This window comes from Mercenaria mercenaria, chromosome 2 (assembly GCF_021730395.1).
Source record: "Mercenaria mercenaria strain notata chromosome 2, MADL_Memer_1, whole genome shotgun sequence".
NCBI classification, from domain to species: domain Eukaryota; kingdom Metazoa; phylum Mollusca; class Bivalvia; order Venerida; family Veneridae; genus Mercenaria; species Mercenaria mercenaria.
The window spans coordinates 109,539,719-109,561,743 of NC_069362.1; the positions used below are offsets into that span (position 1 = coordinate 109,539,719).

The following is a 22,025-nucleotide window of genomic DNA, read 5'->3' on the forward strand; positions in this document are numbered from 1 at the left end:
GGGTGTTTGAGGATGTAGCACTCTTCGTTAAGTAATATATATTGCTTGAAACTCTTTAAACAACTTTACCCTTAAAGCTGACAGTGTTTCAAATGTCTGGCAAAAATCGGGTACACGTAGTACAATATCGGGCACAAGTGGAATGGGTTCGCAGCAAATACTGTTCGTTACGATGCCATATTAAATTGTTGAAAAACAGGTAAATAGATCTATATGAAAAAATATTGATGCATTTTTAAATGTTTATTAACTAGACTGGCAACGGCCATGTTTAGATGGGCCATAGAATAAGAGTACGTGTAAGTACTCTTATATATCGGCTGTGATAATTTTGTATCTAGAACACTAGAATTAGTCATTAAATCAATCCAACAGGCCACATTTAAACACAATCCACCAATTGCAAGACCTAGAATTATTATCTGAAGAAGCTTTCGTGTGTACGGGCCCTACGGGTTTATTCGTGTGAATAAATTATGTTGTTTTTTGTGACATTGTTACCTATCAGTATTGTAACAGATACGGTTAACATATAATGCATGCATAAAATTGTTCTTTTTGTTGTTGATATTTTTATTATTACTGTTACGAATTCAAGTATTTTAGATTTCATACTTCTATCACTTTAATAATTTATCATATAACCGGACTTCTCTTTTTCTGCACTGTTTTCTCTCTTATTGAGAATGGGGAATTGTCGATACTCTGGGATGCTTCCAGATTTCTGTAGCTCTATAAAAAGAATAAAAATCTTGTCAGCTCCCAATAACATTTATTTTCTACGAAGCCAGAGTTTTTGCTTTCTCGGGGTAGCTGATGTGCTTATAAAGGATTTATAAACGGTTGATTTCTTCGAAATTATCCAATTAAAAATCTTATTACAAATTCAACTGACCAATGAAAAATGCGTACATAAAAATTGGTTCGTTTCGGACCCTAAAACAGGATTTGGCAAGTAAGCAAATTAACTGCCATAAAACTGCCCGTAATACAGAAAAATGGTGTCCAAGTAAATCTTTGATGACACAATCTAATCCCTATTTATTGATTAAAAGTCATGTAACTAGTGTGCTAATTGTAAAAATGTGTTTGATTAAAGTCATGTAACTAGTATGCTAATTGTAAAATGTGTTTGACATCTCAGTTAGATATTTCTGTTCAAAGGTCCTTATGCGTAATCGCAGGTAATGTATTATTAAAGGGATATAGCGTTAGACATCTTCAGGCAAGAGATTTCCAATTTACACATACCGTTATTCAATTATATATCTATCTTTTATTTGATTAGATCTACCTTAACATGTTATATGTCTGGACATGTCGAATTGCTTAGACTCCCAAATATATACAATTATTAGAAATCAAAATTAAAAGAATTTCATACCATATAACAACAATTTACATCCCCTTACTTATAGTTATTAAAATCAAAATTAATAAAGAATTTCATAAAATATACCAAATATTTACCGCAGAACACTACCTCTCCCCCTTATGCGTAATCGCAGGTAATGTATTATTAAAGGGATATAGCGTTAGACATCTTCAGGCAAAAGATTTCCAATTTACACATACCGTTATTCAATTATATATCTATCTTTTATTTGATTAGATCTACCTTAACATGTTATATGTCTGGACATGTCGAATTGCTTAGACTCCCAAATATATACAATTATTAGAAATCAAAATTAAAAGAATTTCATACCATATAACAACAATTTACATCCCCTTACTTATAGTTATTTAAATCAAAATTAATAAAGAATTTCATAAAATATACCAAATATTTACCGCAGAACACTCTCCATAATTTAGTACAATAATGGGAGTTAACTAGGCCTAGAGTAAAGACTTCCAGTGTGTGTAAAACGGTTCTACCAAGGTGATGCTAACGTACATGCTTATATGGAAACCTGGTACGCCATGTTATTTGTCAATTGCTAAATATCAGATAACAATGTTAAATGCCAGACACCTTATGCAAAATGTTTTGAAAACGAAATGACATTTATTAAGTACTATGGAAGGCTATGGAAAGCCGGTGTGCCATGCTAATTGCCAAATGCTAAATGACAAACTATTATTGCAAAATGCTATTTGCTATATGCCTAATGTGAAATATTGCCTATGAAATGGTATATTTGTAATTGTCAAACAATAAATGATAATTGTTAATTGCAAATACGAAACAATAAATGCCAAATGCGTATTGCTAAGTACTTATTCAGATAATAAGCTGAATATATCAGTGTATAAATGCATCCTGTAAATAGTCATTGGCCTTTGTAACATAACTTTGTCTCTATTAAAATATTTCTTAATATTTTAGAGAAAAAAGTGTCGATCATGTCATCTCATAACACTAAGAACATGTTATAGCTTCAAATCAGGCTGATAGAACTTCATATCTTTTCACGTGTCATTAGTGTAAGGGATACAGATTATTAACTCACAAAGTTAAAGCATTTGACGAGTAGTATTTGTCAGTTGGCAATAATTATAGGCATTTAGAACAAAGGATAAGGCATATGGCATTTGATATGTACTGAAGGCCAGTGCGCCATGAATATAGCCAAATGTTAAATGACAATTATTTAATGCAAAATGCCAATAACTTTATGCTAAACCCCAAATACTTAATACTAAATGCCAATCACTTAATGCCAAATGCCAAATACTTTATATAAAATGCAGCATACCAAATGCGATATGCCTATGGAAGGTCAATGCGCAATGGTAACAGCAAAATGTTAATGCAAAATGAAAAATGCTATTTACGAACTGCTTAACTTCAAATATTGGCTTTCGAACGGTAATTGTCAATGATAAATGCTTTTTTGATAAAACAACAAATGTCAAAATGCTCACTGCTAAGTTTCCATTAAAATAAACTGCTGAATATATCAGTTATATAATCATTGCCCTTCGTTACATAACTTTTTTCTTTGTTACATATCTTAGTCTATTATATGATAAACATTTTACAGCAAAATGTTTTGGTTCCATGTCCCTGTAACAGCTTTAAATTAGACAGGCAGCACATTTATTTCCAAATGAGTAAGAGTTACATTCATTAGTTGAAGAGATAAAGATCAAGAAGATTGATAATTTGAGAATTACCATTTATCATTTGACAAAAAGAATTTGTTCTTATCTTCTTTTTCTCGTTCGCAACTACATTGTCAGACCAGTAGCCTTGACGAAACTTCTGGTTTGCCGCAGATCCTCAATGCCCCCAATACAGTTTCTGGTGCATTGAGGTATCTATCGGCCAAGTCGCAGCTCGTTCATAGTCATGCTTTTTTACATCTCCGAAGTATATGCTCCGCAGTCTGATCTTCCTCACCACATGAACAAGTTGGCGATGGTGCCAGTCTGTATTTCTTGTAAATGTGAGCATTGAGCTTGATGTGCCCCGAGTGAAGCCTGGCCAACATCACTTGTTCAAGGAGATGAAAATCATCTTTTTCTATCCTTGGTCTCGTTAGTGCCTTGATGATGGTGACTTTCTTCTTGTAACTCACAGGTTTTGTTGGTTGTTCTGACTGAACTTCTAGCTTAGCCAGTTGGTCTGCCTCTTCATTGCCTGCAAGTCCACAATGGATGTAATCCACTGAAGTGCTACTTTGCAGGTTATACTCAGGCTCTGCATTCTCCTGGCTAGTGCGGAGCTTTATTGTTGATCAGAGCTTCCATAACAGACAGTGCATATGTGAGAGAGACGACTGAGGAGCTTTTTTCTGCCGAGTCTTCAAACCATTGAGACGGCCTTTATGAGTGCTTCAGTCTCTGCCTTGTAATTGCTGCACCGTTTTCCTGTGACTGCATATAGAGTTTTTATGACATTCAGCGTTTTGTATACGGCATTTAGTATTTTGTATGTAGCATTTAGCATTAAGTATGTGACATTAACATTATCTATTGACATTTAGCATTAACAACTTCTTATTTAGCATTTGGCAGTTAGCATAGCGCATCGGTCCCCACTAACTACACAGGGACAATGAGCCCCAGTGTTACGAAAAGAGAAGTTCGCCAAACATGTAAGATGATGCTAGATGATCTGTTTTTGCAATTCAAAATGTAGCTCCATGTTGTTGATGAGATCTTGTATATGAGTCAGATAAGGATGTCACAGTTATAGCTTTGGCTTAGCTGTATTGCTTATTGTATTGAGAAAAGATCTAGATCACTTTCACTGTGAATTTCCATGTCTACATGTATACGGGTTATCGCTAAATGACAATTTTCATGGGAGTATTTTCAGATGGTGATGTTTTTCAGACAGATAATGTTTCTTTAATATATGTAACCTAACATCTCAATATATATATTTTTCATTTTTGGTGAGAAGACGTGTCATATTTAATGGCTATATATGTGTTTTTATATCATTGAAACGCTGTAAAGCACTGAAAATGAGGTCTCAAGATTTAATTGTTTATATGAAACAAATGAAGAATGTAACCTTGTACCATTTCGGTATTTTCCCTATAAGCAAATTGATTCTAATATAGCGTGCATATTGATAAGTACCGGAACAGTCGTACAAAATTGCAATAAAGAATAAATCCTAGCACTGAGACGTCTAGGATTTAATTAAGTTGCTCAATTTGAGTAAGTGGTAGTGCGTGGGGGTGGGGGGATCAGGGGTTTGGCCATCCGCAGTTATTCATTAACACTTGAAATTCGTCCTTAAACATAGTCCTATACTTACGTTCTGTTTGCTTTTTAAAACGAGATTATGGTATGTGTGTGTTTTTCAATGTTTAGAATGTAAGTCATCATAGCAAAACGATCTTTTGGATTTCATTTTGTTTTTCAATTTGTCAATGAACTGTAAAGTGTTTTGTATATTAAATAACTAGAAATATGCGTCTTATTGAAGCAACGGAGCCGAAAAATATACGGAAAATGTATAAAGATAACATTGCAAGCTGTCACTTTAACATATGTATTTTTTCTTTGTAACCGCATGCAAAGGATGTATATTGCTACTACAAATGTGCATGAAGGAAATACAGACATACTCTTTCAAAAACATCGTATTTTTATTATAGTACTTGATAACATATCGATGGTGTTGATATCTCCGGAAAGTGTATTGCATAATACGAGATTTCAACAGAGTAACAATAACTGACCCGCCCCGAAAATAAGAAATACGAAACACATTATTATATTTTCGCAAATTTCATCGTACATTCTTTCTATATGTACATTAGCATCACTTTGGTAGAACCGCTCTACACACACTGGAAGCCTTTACTCTAGGCCTAGTTTACTCCCATAATGGTTCCGCTGAATTATGGAGAAAAGTCCGGTAATATTATTAGTTATTAAAGAAATAGAAGTATCAAATCTAAAATACTTGATTTCGTAACAGTAATAGTAAAAATATCAACGAAAAAGGGAACAATTTTCTTGCATTATAATACGTTAAGCGTATCTATACAATACTGACAGCTAACAAAAGGCAATGCCACAAAAACAATTTATCCACATGTTTTCCAACAATTAATTAAATAAACATGGTTGTTTTTCATATAATATCTAATAAATATTCCAAGCCGATACTTAACGCATTATTAATTAACTTCATTGTCCATATTTATTGAAAAAGGAAGCGAATTAATAGCCTATATGGAATGCAATCCGCTGCATTATTATCTAAAATGCTGTTAAACTGACGTATCAAATTTTTTAGAATTTTAATTGCATGCGTATTATATAGCAATTTCAAGCCAAAAATCAGCAATAGTTGTAATTAAGTCCAGAAAACATTTTCTGATTTAAAAAAAGACACCTTGTTAGTTTACAATTGAATGCACGTGCTTATTACTAAAACTGCACGTGCTGACGACAATTAAGAAATTAAATAAGATATTTAGAATATAATCACTGCAAACAATAGGTATTCATAACTTAATGAAAATTTGAAAAAATCAAGTTTCTAATACTACTACCTTTTGAAATATGACAAAAGAAAGTTTTTTGAGTTTCCGCAATTACCAGCTTCTGTAGCCGTTTCCATGGTTACGGCACACCGCTAGATTTCTACGATCGATCTTAAAAGTCAGTTTTTACTTTACTTAATTGTTTTATCATAGTAAAAAAGTTTTGTATGATGGGTAAATTAAGTATGGCATATATTTTGAAAGATTCCTCGTATATATGGTTAAGTGAAAAAATGCTAATGAGCCATCAGGGGATTTGTTTTTGGCTCATTGACACAGGAGCATCCTATTTCAACCTTTAATGGGCCATTTACATTTTTCTTAAAAACGAATAAATGGTAATATATTTAACCGTACATGACTGAATGATCCAGGGTTATGTAAAAAAAGATATGATACTATAACGCTAAATTCTACATTCTTAAAAGCTTAGCCTTTTTTAATTGAAAGAAATATGAGCCGCGCCATGAGAAAACCAACATAGTGGCTTTGCGACCAGCATGGACCCAGGCCAGCCTGCGCATCCGCCCAGTCTGGTCAGGATCCATGCTGTTCGCTAACAGTTTCTCTAATTGCAATAGGCTTTGAAAGCGAACAGCATGGATCCTGACCAGACTGCACGGATGCGCAGGCTGGTCTGGATCCATGCTGGTCGCAAAGCCACTAGGTTGGTTTTCTCATGGCGCGGCTCATATATCTTTCATGTAACCAAGCTTAACACGTTTGGTTCGGACGTTATACTCCGGAATCATTGCTTGAACTTCTACATTGTAACGTTAGAAATCTGGAAAAGGTTATTTACAACTTGCTTTCAGATACATTCAACAACAACAACAATAATAATTTCTTTATTCAAAGAGTGTAACATATTTGGCGATGGCCAGTCTCACATACTATCCTCTAACAGAATAATGTAAAAAAAAACATCATCCTAAGTATGTAACATAGGACTGTAATGATGAAAGACAAGAAATAAGATAACGTATTATGAACAAATTAATCATTAGTGGCACAAAAATGACACGAGTTTTATCAGTTAAAAGTTTGACATTTGAACGTAAATAAAATGCATTTGTATGACATACCCGATTAGGGTAGAAAATGCCAATTTAGCTTTAAGACCATATATTTGGCATCTTACGGACGAACGTATGGTGAAGTTATGTAGAATAAAAATAATAAGTTTCTACACAGCCGTGTCACTTCCGTACGCTGAATTCAGAATGTCCTTAACAGATTAATTGGCAACAAAAGAAATGTCACAGAATACAAGTTTTATTTAAGAGACACTTACCCCAAACAAGTAAGGGATGCAAACGCATACGGCATCGGGACATCAATAGCCTTGTAACAGTTGCCATTGTAGATAGACCAGCCTAAGATTAAAACAGAAATGTTTTATAACACGGTGAACCTAGATTACTACAATCAAGGGCGGATCCAAGATTCTGGTTCAGAACGAGAGCGGAATTTCTAGCCAGGGATCCGAGGATATGTCCCTTCGAAAAAATTGTTCGCAAATGTACAAATAGTTCAAGAGCATATATACTTAAAAACATGGGGCTTAAACGTTCTAAATTTGTAAAGTAAGAAGTAGCAATTTTATTCAAATGAGAGCTTTTAATTTCATGTTAACTTGCTAAACCGCCGGAAATTTCATGTGCTGAATGACGTCTCAACTTTAGGCTATAAAATATATATGTCCGCCAGATTATTGAGGTACGCCGTCCTCTGGGTCCACCCTTGACAATAAACTATATATGTAGCCTTATATAAATCCAGACTGCCACTCCAGTAAATTGTGTCAAGTTTAAAAAACACAGTGTCGGTCATGGCCAATCAAATAGTCAATATCGGAAAAATCACACTATCAAAATAACACGTATACAGGTAAAAGATACCGCGAATGTCAATTAAAGAGTCACCATCAACAGAGGTTTGAGTTCGATGTACAGTGCATTGTAATGATTGTTGGACTCCTGCTTTTCCCCTTGTTTTTTGCCTCCAGCTCAAATATGGTGATATTTTGGAATTTATGATTTAGCTATATACAGACTACAGAGTCTTATAAATGAGAGGTTATAAATGTTATAAATGGATCTTACGTAATCATACAAAAATCTAAAGGAACCGGTCTCTGACCGGGTTGCGAAAAGTCCAAAAAGTGGCATCTGCTAACTTGAACAGTAAGCCCATGTGAATGTTAAAAGAAGCGAGAAGAAAAACGTTACCTTCACTACACTCGAATGTCACTTTTCCTAACTTTTCTGTCTCTGTATGACCACCCGCAGCAGCCTGCAAAAGAAATAAAATTAATGAAAAAAGGAAAAACGCGTAATATGTGTGTTGTGTGTAGGTGTTTGTAGGGACATGGTCACCCCTTGCACCGACTCATAAATATTTTTGTGAAAGTATAACTTGAAATGCAGACGAAATGCCCCCGCCCCCCTCGCCCCACCTTGATGCATTCAGTAACTGCACAAGGAACAGAAATTATGTGGTCAGTGTGCGCTTGACGTTTGACGCACTGACCTCAAATCAATAATTATGGGTCATTTACCAGTCATAAGTGACCTCCGTATCAAATGTGATCTTAGACCAAAGCATTCTTCAGTTATTGGGGAAAACAATTCTACTGTTCAGGGTCAATGTGACCTTGACATTTGATCTACTGATCTCAAAATCAATGGGGGTCATCTGCTGGTCATGATCAACCTCCCTATTAAGTTTCATGATCCTAAGCCTCAGCGTTCACAAGTTATCGCCCGGAAACGGTTTAACTGTTCTCGGATCACTGTTACCTTGACCTTAGACCTACTAATCTCAAAATCAATAGGGGTCATCTGCTGGTTATGATCAATCTCCCTATTAAGTTTTGTGATCCTATGCAAAAGCATTCTCAAGTTATCGTCGAGAAACGGGTTAATTGTTCTGAATCACTGTGACCTTGACTTTTGACCTACTGATTTCAAAACTGATAGGGGTCATCTGCCGGTCATGACCAACCTTCCTATCAACTTTTATGATCCTAGACCCAAGCGTTGTGAGTTATCATCAGGAAACCTATTGGTCTACGGACGGACCGACCGACCGACATCTGAAAAACAATATACCCCTCCTTCTTCGGAGGGGTCTTAGAAAGAGTTGTTTGTAAAACGTGTATGCCTCCGTGACGGGTTGTCCTATTTTCAGTCCTGTGATCACAATGACCTTGACCTTTGACCTAATAGCCCCAAAAATAAGCCCAGTCATGCATCAAGTTTTAGAATACTGTTATTGAGCGGAAACTGTTTTCAAGGTTCCGGCTCCTGTGACTTTGACCTTTGACTTACTGACCCCAAAACAATATGGGTTAGCTACCTCATAATAAGTCCAATCATGCTATCAAGTTTGAAGGTTCTGGATCATGTGGTTCTCAAGTTTTTTAAGCGGAAACCGTTTTCACGGTCCACGCCCCTGTGACCTTAACATTTGACCTATTGATCTCAAAGCAATTCATGCTTTCAAATTTGAAGGTTCTGGGTCATGTGTTTCTCAGGTTATCGTGCAGAAACAGTTTTCAAAGTTCAAGTCCCTGTAACCTTGACCTTTGACCAATTGATCCCAATTACAATAAGAATCATGTACTTTATAAGCCCAGTTAAGTCAAGTTCGAGGGTTCTGAATCAAGTGGTTCTCAAGTTTTTTAGCGGAAACTGTTTTTAAGGTTCAGGTCCATGTGACATGATCTCACATTAACAATAGGGGTCATCTACTTTACAAGCCCAAACGTGCTATCAAGTTTAAAGGTTCCTTAAGTTATTTGGCGGACACTGTTTTCACGGTTCAGGCCCCTATGACATTGACCTTTCACCTATTGACCCTTAAAACTACAAGGCTCCTATCCCTTATAAGCCCAATCATGCTACTATATTTGAACGTTGAGTCAAATTGTTCTCAATCCGACAGACGGACCGACGCGACCGACATATGCAAAGCAATAATCCCCATTCTTCGAAGGTGAGCATAAATATGCAGAAACAGTGAGAGTCCGGAAGGAAGGACGAACGGGTGGACATTGCCACAACACTTTGAACGAAAGGAGGGACGAACGGGCGGACATTGCAACAACACTTCGAAAGGAAGGAAGGACGAACGGGCAAACATTGCCACAACACTTTGAACGGAAGGAAGGACAAACGGGCGGACATTGCAATAACACTTCGAACGGAAGGAAGGATGAATGGGCGGACATTGCCACAACACTTTGAACGGAAGGATTGACAAACGGGCGGACATTGCCACAACACTTTGAACGGAAGGAAGGACGAACGGATGGACATTGCCACAACACTTTGAACGGAAGGAAGGACGAACGGGTGGACATTGCCACAACACTTTGAACGGAAGGGAGGACGAACGGGCGGACATTGCCACAACACTTTGAACGGAAGAAAGGACGAACGGCGGACATTGCCACAACTCTTTGAACGGAAGGAAGGACAAACGGGTGGACATTGCCACAACACTTTGAACGGAAGGGAGGACGAACGGGTGGACATTGCAACAACACTTCGAACGGAAGGAAGGACGAACGGCCGGAAATTGCAACAACACTTTGAACGGAAGAAAGGACGAACGGGCGGACATTGCCACAACAAAATTATGTGACTGCGTCTTTCAAAGCTGAAGTCTCAACAGATTCATACAGCAAGTTTTCATTTAACAAAACGTACATTATCTTTTTTCGTTCTTTTTGATAATATGAATAACTGTAATCGGAACCCGACTAGTATGTAACTTATCTCTTTTAATACCGACCTCAATATAAAGAAGGTTCGTGTAATCAGTTTTAATGTAACTATCAAACTAGGTTTTCACAATAAGACGCTGTAAACTTTAGGCGCCCCAGCATGAAATTAAATATTCCCAGCTGCTATCTGATCTGGGATGGGGATGGGTAGATATTCTACAGCCAATCACTGCATTTTAGGATTGCCCCCAGTTATATTTTGCTTCTTCCTGATGCATGTGCTATTCAATCTATTCTCTGCAGACACAAGTGAAATTTCAGTAACGGAAAGAAAGATCAAATTGTGAATAAGTAATAAGAAAAAAGTCACCACATTTTGCTAAAATATAAAATGTGGCTGTGATCGCTTACGTCTTTCAGTCAACAGGGTCTCGTGCTTGATGACACTTAAAAATACAAGGCTTTGCTCAGTCGAGATCGGCAACTACTTCCTCTAATAGTTTGTGTTCATTTCACTGGGCCGATATTTACACATAATTTCTGTTGATTAATTATGAATGTACATGTAAAGGAAATTTGACGTCTAACTATATTCTAGACTTAAGAGGCCTTTGTGCCAGCTGTTGATAAAACAAATTCTAGTTTTTAGCCTGGTGGCGGCAAGTGATTCTGCCTTTGCGACAAGTGCAGACCATGATCAGCCTGCACATCCACTGATCGCTATTCAGTCAGTAAATTTTCAGTGAACACCCCTTCGAATAATAAATGGTATTGCCCAAATTGAATGATGGACCAGTCCATTTCAGAAATTTAGCAGGGTAAAGGTTAAGGCCTCTACACATAAGAAAACCACTAGTTATCCCGCAGGTGTCAAAGTTTGAAATGATACAACATTGAAATACAGACCGCGTTTCATAGAATGTGCATGAAAATGCAAATAATTTTGCATGTACATTATCTTTTCCAGTACATTTTTATCTTATCATTACAAAAAATAGCTCTAGTTAAAGAATTTAATTTCAAAGTACGCAGGCTGCATACTAAATAATATTAAATTTACTTTATATTGGTTGCACAACTTACTGCTATTAATACAATTTCAATATGTGCAAATAAAATAAATCTAACTGAATACTATTAAATGACAGTTTATTTACTGATGTTGGTCATTGGCTGAAGTAAAAATATTGGTACAGTAACATTAGTGCTTCCTGACAAAGAGCTGAATATATCTGTGGCCTTCGTTACATAAAAAAGAACATTGTTCTAAATATCTAAGACTAAACAATTTCGGTTGCATGCTCCAAGGACTCGTAGAACATGTTGTTGCTTCAGATCAGACAGGTAAAACACGATATTTTAAAAACTGAATAAAAGTTACATCCGTTAAGAGATACAGATCATTTACACAAAAATTTGACAAATTTGACATTAATCACTTACCACTTGGCACTTAGCATATAGCATTTGGTATGTAGCATTTAGCATTAAGTACTTGGCAATTTGGCATAAAGTAATTGGGATTTAGAATTAAATGTTTGTCAGTGAGCATGGGGGCGCACCAGCATTCTTGTTTAGTTAGAACATTTTATTAACATTTGATAAGCCTTACACGTTGACAGAAACTTGATTAGAAAAGTTCTAATGGCAAGATGAGGCCCAAAGAGCAATTAAATCGGGACATGTATTGTTTGACACAATGAGAACAGAATTAAATGATTAGACACATACACCCTAAAATGTAATATGATCACCTGATCACGAAAGTTATTATAAAATCACGTTGTTACATAAATATGTGAACAATTCGTGACACTCAGCTATACCACTTCAAGACCGTTGAAGATGAACTGCTTTTAAAAATATGAACAATTTATCTGTGCCATTTTTTAATGGTTTCAGCATACACAGTTGTAAGTACCAGAAGATCCATTGCAAACCAAAGGCGTATCTCCGGACTATGGATGAAAATTGATCAACATTTATCGACGTACTTATAATTACCCCCAAAAGTCTAGCAAAGCTTTATTAATTCTATAACTGTAATGGTTAAATTATCAAAACACTTGAGACAGAGGTGTCGTCAAAGCGAGAAACTTTAAAGAAAACATACTCCACCCGTTGGGTAAATAGTCACTTTAAACAGATACCATGTTTTTGTTACCTACCCTTACATTTGAAACTGCGTATGCGGTTATACCTCTAAAGAAACGAATTATATAAGCAGGTCTGTGTTTTTATTCTAAACACCTTGCTATGATAGTTAAACAAGTCTACTTGCGTAAGGCAAAATTTCAGTTGAACAGTCTACTTACGTAAGGAGAAAATTCAGTTGAACACAGTCTACTTGCGTAAGGAGAAAATTCAGTTGAACACAGTCTACTTGCGTAAGGAGAAAATTCAGTTGAACAGTCTACTTGCGTAAGGAGAAAATTCAGTTGAACAGTCTACTTGCATAAGGAGAAAATTCAGTTGAACAGTCTACTTGCATAAGGAGAAAATTCAGTTAAACACAGTCTACTTGCATAAGGAGAAAATTCAGTTGAACACAGTCTACTTGCGTAAGGAGAAAAATCAGTTGAACACAGTCTACGTGCGTAAGGAGAAAATAATTCAGTTGAACACAGTCTACGTGCGTAAGGAGAAAATAATTCAGTTGAACACAGTCTACTTGCGTAAGGAGAAAATTCAGTTGAACAGTCTATATGCGTAAGGAGAAAATTCAGTTGAACAGTCTACTTGCATAAGGAGAAAATTCAGTTGAACACAGTCTACTTGCATAAGGAGAAAATTCAGTTGAACAGTCTACTTGCATAAGGAGAAAATTCAGTTGAACACAGTCTACTTGCGTAAGGAGAAAAATCAGTTGAACACAGTCTACGTGCGTAAGGAGAAAATAATTCAGTTGAACACAGTCTACTTGCGTAAGGAGAAAATTCAGTTGAACAGTCTATATGCGTAAGGAGAAAATTCAGTTGAACACAGTCTACTTGCGTAAGGAAGAAATTCAGTTGAACACAGTCTACTTGCGTAAGGAAGAAATTCAGTTGAACACAGTCTACTTGCGTAAGGAAGAAATTCAGTTAAATACAGTCTACTTGCGTAAGGAGAAAATTCAGTTGAACAGTCTATATGCGTAAGGAGAAAATTCAGTTGAACACAGTCTACTTGCGTAAGGAAGAAATTCAGTTGAACACAGTCTACTTGCGTAAGGAGAAAATTCAGTTAAATACAGTCTACTTGCGTAAGGAGAAAATTCAGTTGAACAGTCTACTTGCGTAAGGAGAAAATTCAGTTGAACACAGTCTACTTGCGTAAGGAGAAAATTCAGTTAAACACAGTCTACTTGCGTAAGGAGAAAATTCAGTTGAACAGTCTACTTGCGTAAGGAGAAAATTCAGTTGAACAGTCTACTTGCGTAAGGGGAAAATACAGTTGAACATAGTCTACTTGCGTAAGGAGAAAATTCAGTTAAACACAGTCTACTTGCCTACTTATGTCGAGAGAAAATTCAATACAAAACATGTTATAATATACTGTTACGCAACATTTAATGTATGTTGATATATTGTCTGTAAGTATTGACCTGGCACTCATGAATATTCCGTATATTTCCGTAAATTAATCTTCGGTTTCTGAACCTAAATAGCGTTACTACTAAATATTTCATATATCATTCTTAATTGATATACTGTCGCAAGTACAGGTAGCTATGCAGGCAAAGCGTTTAGCTACCAATATCAGGGTTGTGGGTTCGAGTCCTACGTCTGACCATATCTTTTTTCCCCAAAATTTATATGCAGACTTTCTACTTATTTGATCAAACGTATCGTGATATTTATGGTTCATTTATTAACAGTAATCATATTGACGCGTTGTAAAAATATGAAATAAGATTATTTTAAAGGTATCTTAGATAAAAAGGCAAATTACCTGTCACCAGCGTTCCAGAAAATAAATAGTACAAGAGAAAACAATTAAAATTCATGAAATATGATACATAAAATAATTTTAAAGATGACATTACAATACATTTAATTGAAAAAAAAACATATAAATTTCTTAGTGATTTCGAACCCATAGTTATGTGCGTTGAAGTCAGACAACTTACCTCTACGCCACCGTGTCATCGATGTACTTTTCATGTTACTTTAGTAATGTAGATACTTTCAGGATACAAATTTTGCGTTAATTAACGAAAACGCCCGAAAATATTGGCGAAGATTAATGAGTGCCAGGTCAATACTTATGGACAATACATCATGGTTGCACAACGTTGTACTCTTAAAAATCTTATTTACAGGTTTTGTTGATTAATACGCACCTAACTCTAAGCTATTCAATAATTTCATAGGGTAAAACCGAAACAGGCGTATCAACTTCTTTCTTTAATCTTGTCACGATCGCCCTTCGATTATTTTGGAAAGAAAACATACGCTAAGGATAAAAGGAAATACGTATATAATTTTATTTCACCGTGTATTTTGTTAGAACGGTTACTAAATTTGTGGGGACATAATCTGAAGATACTTTATTTGGTCGATCGTGAAATGAAAAACCTTCGAAAACTGATCCACCGCAAATATAAATGATCGAGTTTAGATAACACAGCATGTTACAGCATGTTAAGAAATATATCCGGAAATTACTCAAGTAATTCCCTATAATTGACTAAATATTTTCAAGCATGTTTAAGAGCATTTCCTTACATTTCTCATACAATTCCCTCACCGTTATTCATAAGTTGATCGAATATTTCAAGGATGTTAAAAGATATTTCCTTAAATTGCCAATTTGATACCTCAATCGCCAATTATAAATTAATTAAATATTCTTAAGCATGTTAAAGAGGTTTCCGTAAATTTCTCAATAAATTCCCCTATTGCCATTTATGCTGACTGAATATTTCCAAGCATGTTAAAGAGAATTTCCTTAAAATTCTCATTTAATTCCCCAATCATAGATAATAAATTGACTGAATACTTTAAGGCATATTAAAGGGCATTTACTTAAATTTTCCATTTAATATTTCTCCAACCGTCTCCTACCCACCACCACCACTCCCAAATCTAATTTCATTGAACATTCCTAAGCTTGGTAAAGAGTTTTCATTAAAATTCTCATTAAATTCCCCTGTCGCCAAGTCTTTTAAATATTTTCAAACATGTTAACGAGCGATTCCTTAAGTTTCTTATCTAATTCCCAAATCGCCAATTATAAGTCAATTGAATATTTTCAAGCATGTTAAACAGCATTCGTTAACTTTCTCATTTTGAATTCCCCAGTAGTATAAGCTGTTTAGTTCAGGAAGACTTTATATGAGAGTGATGTGGTGGTCAAAAAACTGGCATTCCTATTGCATGCGTTAGAATTGTTTCGAAGTCCCAAAAAAATCATATCTACCATATTTCAGCTGAAGCTTAGACTGCAGTGCAGCATACTACACTTTATATAAGAAGATATCTTCAACGTTTCTAAGCAACACAATAGCAAAATTAGTTTGACTGAGTCTGTGCATGAGAGGTAAAGAAATGTGCAACATCTCTCACGCCCCCTGTTGCTTTGGATCGGTGTCATGGAAATATTTGGCTCTAGTATTATGTCCAACTATTCTAAACCTATTTACATAAGCAAGACAACTGCCGTCACGATTATAGTAATACTATTTTGCATAAGGACTAAATGTAAACCTTTCAGATAAAACCTAAATATAAATGAGCCGTACCATGAGAAAACCAAAATTTGCGATCAGCATGGATCCAGTCCAGACTGCGCATCCGCGCTGGATCCATGCTGGTCGCAAATGCACTATGTTGGTTTTCTCATGGTGCAGCTCAAATGTTTTCACTTCGGTTTTACAATTACCGTTCATTAGATTTTTCTTCAAATCTTTTCAGGGAAACAATTTCCACAATACTGGTTTAATGAACAACACGTGTATGGCTGCATGAAACTCCGATTACTGTTTATAAACTTCGCTTTTTGATACCAATATATTTTACCCGTATTACAAAAGGGTTGAATTATTTTCCCTTATGGCAACGTATTTGTGTCAAGATATAGAATTGATATTGCTATATAAATGCCGATCTAAGTTGATAAATTAAATATCACTTAGTATTACGCAACGTATCACAACAGCATTTTCCCTTATATGACAACACGTGACTTACCACCTATATAGGTGTGTCAAATATATAGGAACTGATGCCGATCTAAGTTTCTAAATTAAATATCACTTAGTGATTGCGCAACTTGCGCATGACATGCAGATATGTTAAATAATGCATCAGAATGATCACTAGATCGTGTATCCTGACATCTTGATAGCGACACTATATCTCGGAAATGAAGGGTGTATCACATCTTTGATATTTAAGTCTGTTTATGTAATTACATAAGGAGCCCCCAAAAAAGTTGAAGAATTTGTGAAATCTTATTAGCAAAAGCTTTTAAGAAGATTGTATGTTTGATAGATGTCAGTTAACTGTTTTTTTCATATGCAATTAACCAAGTACGTTCATCTCCAAATTAAACTGTCTGGGTTTTCAGATCATTAAATTAAATCTATAAAAAAGATATTTTAAAAGAGACGACGACAACAACAACAACAACATCAAAGAAGAAAAAATTGAAAACAACAAAAACAACAACAGAACACTAGGTTTAGCATAGTCTATTTATGGGAGGTGATGACATGTTCAAGATCCCACACGTCCCTAGTAGGACCCGGTGACCACAGGGCCTGTAATTAAAGCTCTGAGAAATGATAAATTCGCCTTGTTATCTACTTACTTTTTCTATATTTTAAAAATCATTTTACTTATTTACACAGCAAAGCGTACTCGTGCACTGTAAATAAGGAAAATTGAATTCGGAGGGTCAGGTTGATGTTTGGATACATTTCAAATCTGACAATATTATATTTCATATGTTATATATCATTTGCTCATCTGAAATATCTATATATTTGATACCTAAAACGCCTTGATAATGCGTCAGGTGTGAATATTCATACCGCATGCGTTTTATGCATTTTTTTTATGTAAATCTATATGTCTTTGCACAGTTTGAAATTTCCTCCACATTTTTTTGAAAAGTTTTAAGTCATGCTGACATAAGAGAGGAGTGATGATATCCTAGCCTTGAAATGGTGAAGGAAGATCTAATTTCTCTTCAGTCACTATCTCAGGTAAATGTAGACACCAACCTTAGTTGAGCCATTAATCATCCACAGGGAATCTGAGCGGCTTCCTCAAATGAAAAATTAATACATCTCAAACAAGGAACCAACAGTTGCGAGGTTGCGAGGGACAAGTTATTCAAATTAAGCCAAAGACCTTAATCATTTTACCATGTAACTCCACCCTCCCCCCCCCCCAGCCTCCCCAACCCAACCTTTTCCCAGATTTAATATACGGATAACTTAATATACCACCCACCCCACCCCAACCTTTTCCCAGATTTAATATACGGATAACTTAATATATGTTTAAATAATAACTCACTTATTTGAAAGGAATTCTTTCCTTAAAAAGAAATCTTTATTCAAAATTATTTTTTGTGTATACCGATAACAAAACTATTTTAAAGGCATCTAGCCGGTCTTAGGCTCTGGCGTACACGTGCAGTTCTTATGACTTCACTCCTGCGTAGCTGGTATTATATCTGCATTTTGCCAAAGGACAGACTTGCTAATTTTACAATAGCCAAGCTCCATATTTGCAATATTTTATGGACATTCCGTGTCAGAAACTTTAATCGTATTCATGCGTGTCAGGTATTCTGGGTATCGCATATTTCACGGTGCAGACTTCAAATAATCGTAACTTAAAAATAAGATATAAGATATTAATCTAAGGGTATAATATGTGTTTACATTGGGTACATTATCAGGTCTAGTATAAAAGACATCTATCAATCACACTTCAGTAATCATGTTATGCAACTAGAAAAGTATGCCAGTTTTTTGTGTCAAGGTTTCAAACTGTTAAAACCAGTTTTAGGCCTTCAAAGAGATAAATGCTTTCGTCCCTTATTATCTGCAATAAAGAAGAATTTGTTTCACCTTCAGTTTAAGATAAATATTCAACCGAAATGATGACTATATACAGTTTTAAATACTGAAAATAAATATCCAGTGCTTTATTATAGCCATCACTATTAGCCAATGCAATAACATTGCAAACTTGTCATGCAGGGCCTCAAAATTACGCGCTGCTTTTACCCCATTTCAATCAGGTGAAAACACTACACTGGTAAAATTTGAATAGGTAGGCAGATGTCTTTAACAATAATCATGATACCAGAGACCTTTTTTTATATATTTTTTGAAATAGGTGTCTTCAAATGTCCTCCAGTTTATGATTAATTTAACCATAGACGAACAAGGAAGTCACGTTTTACTCTACCTTGTATTGTACATGAGTAATCGGCTATAAATGTACCCGCCTTTTAAAAACTACAAATACTAAATTTACCCATAGCATTGCATGATTAAACACGACCGGATCTGGTTTTTTTCTTTCTTTCAGACGTTGTGGCGTTTTATTCAGTACAAATATTTCGTTCATGTACTTTTAGAACATCTGTACATTTTCCACGACGCTGTTACAACATACCAAATGTGTTGAGCTCTTTTCTTACCTGCCTGACATAGACCTATCATCAAATGTCAGATCAGCGGCCTTACGATGTTTGAATTGTTTCTTCAGTTACTTAATTACACGTTCTCATATACTGTTTTCATAGGATTTTGTATATCTCGGAACAGGTCTTTTAAACCTTATGTATTTGAAGCAGTTAATTATCCTTGTAGTTGTGGTAGTTTGATAATTAGTAGATACTGTGCAGATAATTATATAGTACAGTAGAAAATACAGACATTTGTTGCACGGATGAAAGTCACTGAGCTTCTCTCGCTATCTCGTTACATATAATGTATCTAATTGAATGCATGATACCGGCACTGAAGTCGAAATAATAAAAACGGAGAGTAAAAAGTCATTTTTAATTTTTTTAATTTTCTATTCCGGTCGGTCGTATTAAAAAAGAACTGTGTTAAGAAAAAAGGGTTAACGCAAGAACAAAGTTGTTAAAAGCCAATAAAATTGATTCAGTGTAATGTGTCGTAAGTTTCATTCTTTTCGTTTTATTCACTTGACATACCATGTGTATAAAATGGCCGCATGTCAAATACGGGTACCAGGGTAGAGAAAAATAACACTGAAATTTGAATATGTCGGCAATTATGTACTGAAATATTTTAAACCCCACCCAAACACATGTATAACGGCTGTTACTGTTATGTAAACGCTAAGAAGCTAAATGTATATTCTCTTTACTTACTTATAGATGCTATACTTTTCAGAAAAAGGAAAAAGAAACGTATATTAGGATGTAAGGTGTGTTGGGGCGGGGGGCAGCTTCTCACAAGGAATTTTCAAAGGGAAGATCGTTTTGTTGCCGACTGCGTTACTATTATTATTATTATCCGGTCTGCGATTCTCCAAGGTAAAAACAACAATTATATCGGAAATCTCTTTCCCGTATTTATATATAGGCATCCTGCTGTCGATCATTATAAGGATATTAGGAGAATATACTTTTGCCTTATAAGTGGTCAAAAACAGAAAGGACACGCCTGAAACCCTTCCCAAACAACTTATAGACATCGGGACCGATGCAGTAGTTTTGACAGACGAAAATAAAGTCGACATTTCTATTTTCGCCAGCTTAATTAGCTTATGACGGATGAGTAAACGTCGACTTAGCCAGAACATTTACGCGTCGATTGATTTTCAACGTCACCTGTGGTAGAAATTTAAGAAGTCTTCACGTATACTGGACGGATGAAATGTTAAAAACACCGAGAGTCTTCAAAACATGCAGAGCACAAAAAAGGGCATTTCCATATATCTGTTCGTATTTCGATCTATAAATGGCTAACTAGTGTGTATTGATCGCGTGAATGATACGTAATCGGATACACAAAGATCAATACAACTGCAGACACAAATGTTTTTCATTCTTATGTTTATATTTATAGTTCTGGTATAGGAAAATATCAACAAAACCGGTTTATTATTAAAGTGTTTCATACAATCATACCATTTCGCGAGTATATATAAATTGTTCCATTGAACCAAAAGTCAAACAATGTTTTGATTGCTGAGGCTAGGCCTAATTAAGACATTTAAACTCCTATTTATTCCAAAATACGACAGTGCAGAGCCAGAATCAAAACTATGGTAAGCTATATTGAATATAATGAACAGCTGCTAATCCGCTTCTGCATACATGTATCAAATAATACCAAATCACTTTCTGGTTTAATCTTCAAAATCATTAATCTTTTATCCAGATTTTAATGCAAAATTTCGCTTTTATACCTTTATCGTTTAAATTATTTGTCAAGTTGTATGAGCTAACTTCTGATCTAGTTTTGTTATATATATTCAATAAGGAAGAACGCAAAACCTCAATTATTCTTCCTCTTTCAATACATTATTAACGAAACTGCGTCAGAGCATTTTTTCTCTTAATATAAACAAAAATTCTTACCTGCTCTGCTAGTAAAAGCAGACAGACGGACAGAATCAATCCCGAAACTTTCATATTTCCATATCCTACCCGGAGCCCGGCTAAAACACTGTGAAACAAAGTACGGGTGTGGTATATTGTAATTGTATCGGGTATCGCCATGTAAAGTCGACGTTCTCGTTCAATTCACCCGTAATAAAAATAGCCTGGTGACAATAGGTTGTCCCACAATATATAGACGCACCGCGACCGTGAAAAATTTCTTTTCCCTCTATCTGGTTTGGTTGAATGTTATAAATGACTGAATGTGAATAAAGGGAAAAATGCGAAATAATTACAGGATGCGTATGAAGAATTTGCGCAGGTACACTTGTCCCGCAATGATGACGGGTATTAGTTACATAAACCAAGGAGTTTAAAGTGTTTTTGTGTATAAATTATGCACAACGTTTAACGCTATTTAAGAATATGTAAAGCCCATTTATTAAGCCATGTTGATGTCCAACATATTTTCTTTTTCGAGAAAATGTACAATAAATGAGAACAGATCATACCAAAAAGTCACTATCCTTTAATTTGGCTTAAAACTCGTTTGTATTGTCTGTATAAGTCAAATATTACGTTTTTAATTAACATGAAACATCAATCGCAATAAAAATTGTTCTTGTCTCCAAGGTTATATACTAATTCTTTGGATGGAGTCTTGCGTTTAGTCAATTTCGAAAAGAATTTGGTTAAGAGCAGGCTCATATTTTGCAGATATGGTACATATTTGATATTATATGTGTCTG

The 22,025-nt window shown here is 35.3% G+C and overlaps 1 protein-coding gene across 4 annotated transcripts in view; it reads right to left on the minus strand.

Moving 5' to 3' along the window:
* Nucleotides 1-21,533, minus strand: part of LOC123564875 (uncharacterized) — a 531,225-nt gene extending 509,692 nt beyond the window's left edge. For 2 of the 4 annotated variants that reach the window (XM_053537515.1, XM_053537513.1), the window contains exons 1-3: nt 21,256-21,532; nt 8,192-8,255; nt 7,255-7,336 (exon numbers count right to left, since the gene is read on the minus strand). In XM_053537515.1, coding sequence (XP_053393490.1) covers nt 7,255-7,336; nt 8,192-8,255; nt 21,256-21,396 — 287 coding nt within the window. In that variant the 5' untranslated portion in view covers nt 21,397-21,532. Of the gene's footprint in view, nt 1-7,254; nt 7,337-8,191; nt 8,256-21,255 lie in introns of all 4 variants that reach the window. The other 2 variants (XR_008369995.1, XM_053537514.1) reach the window with 2 other exon arrangements.
* Nucleotides 21,534-22,025: the final 492 nt, after the last annotated feature.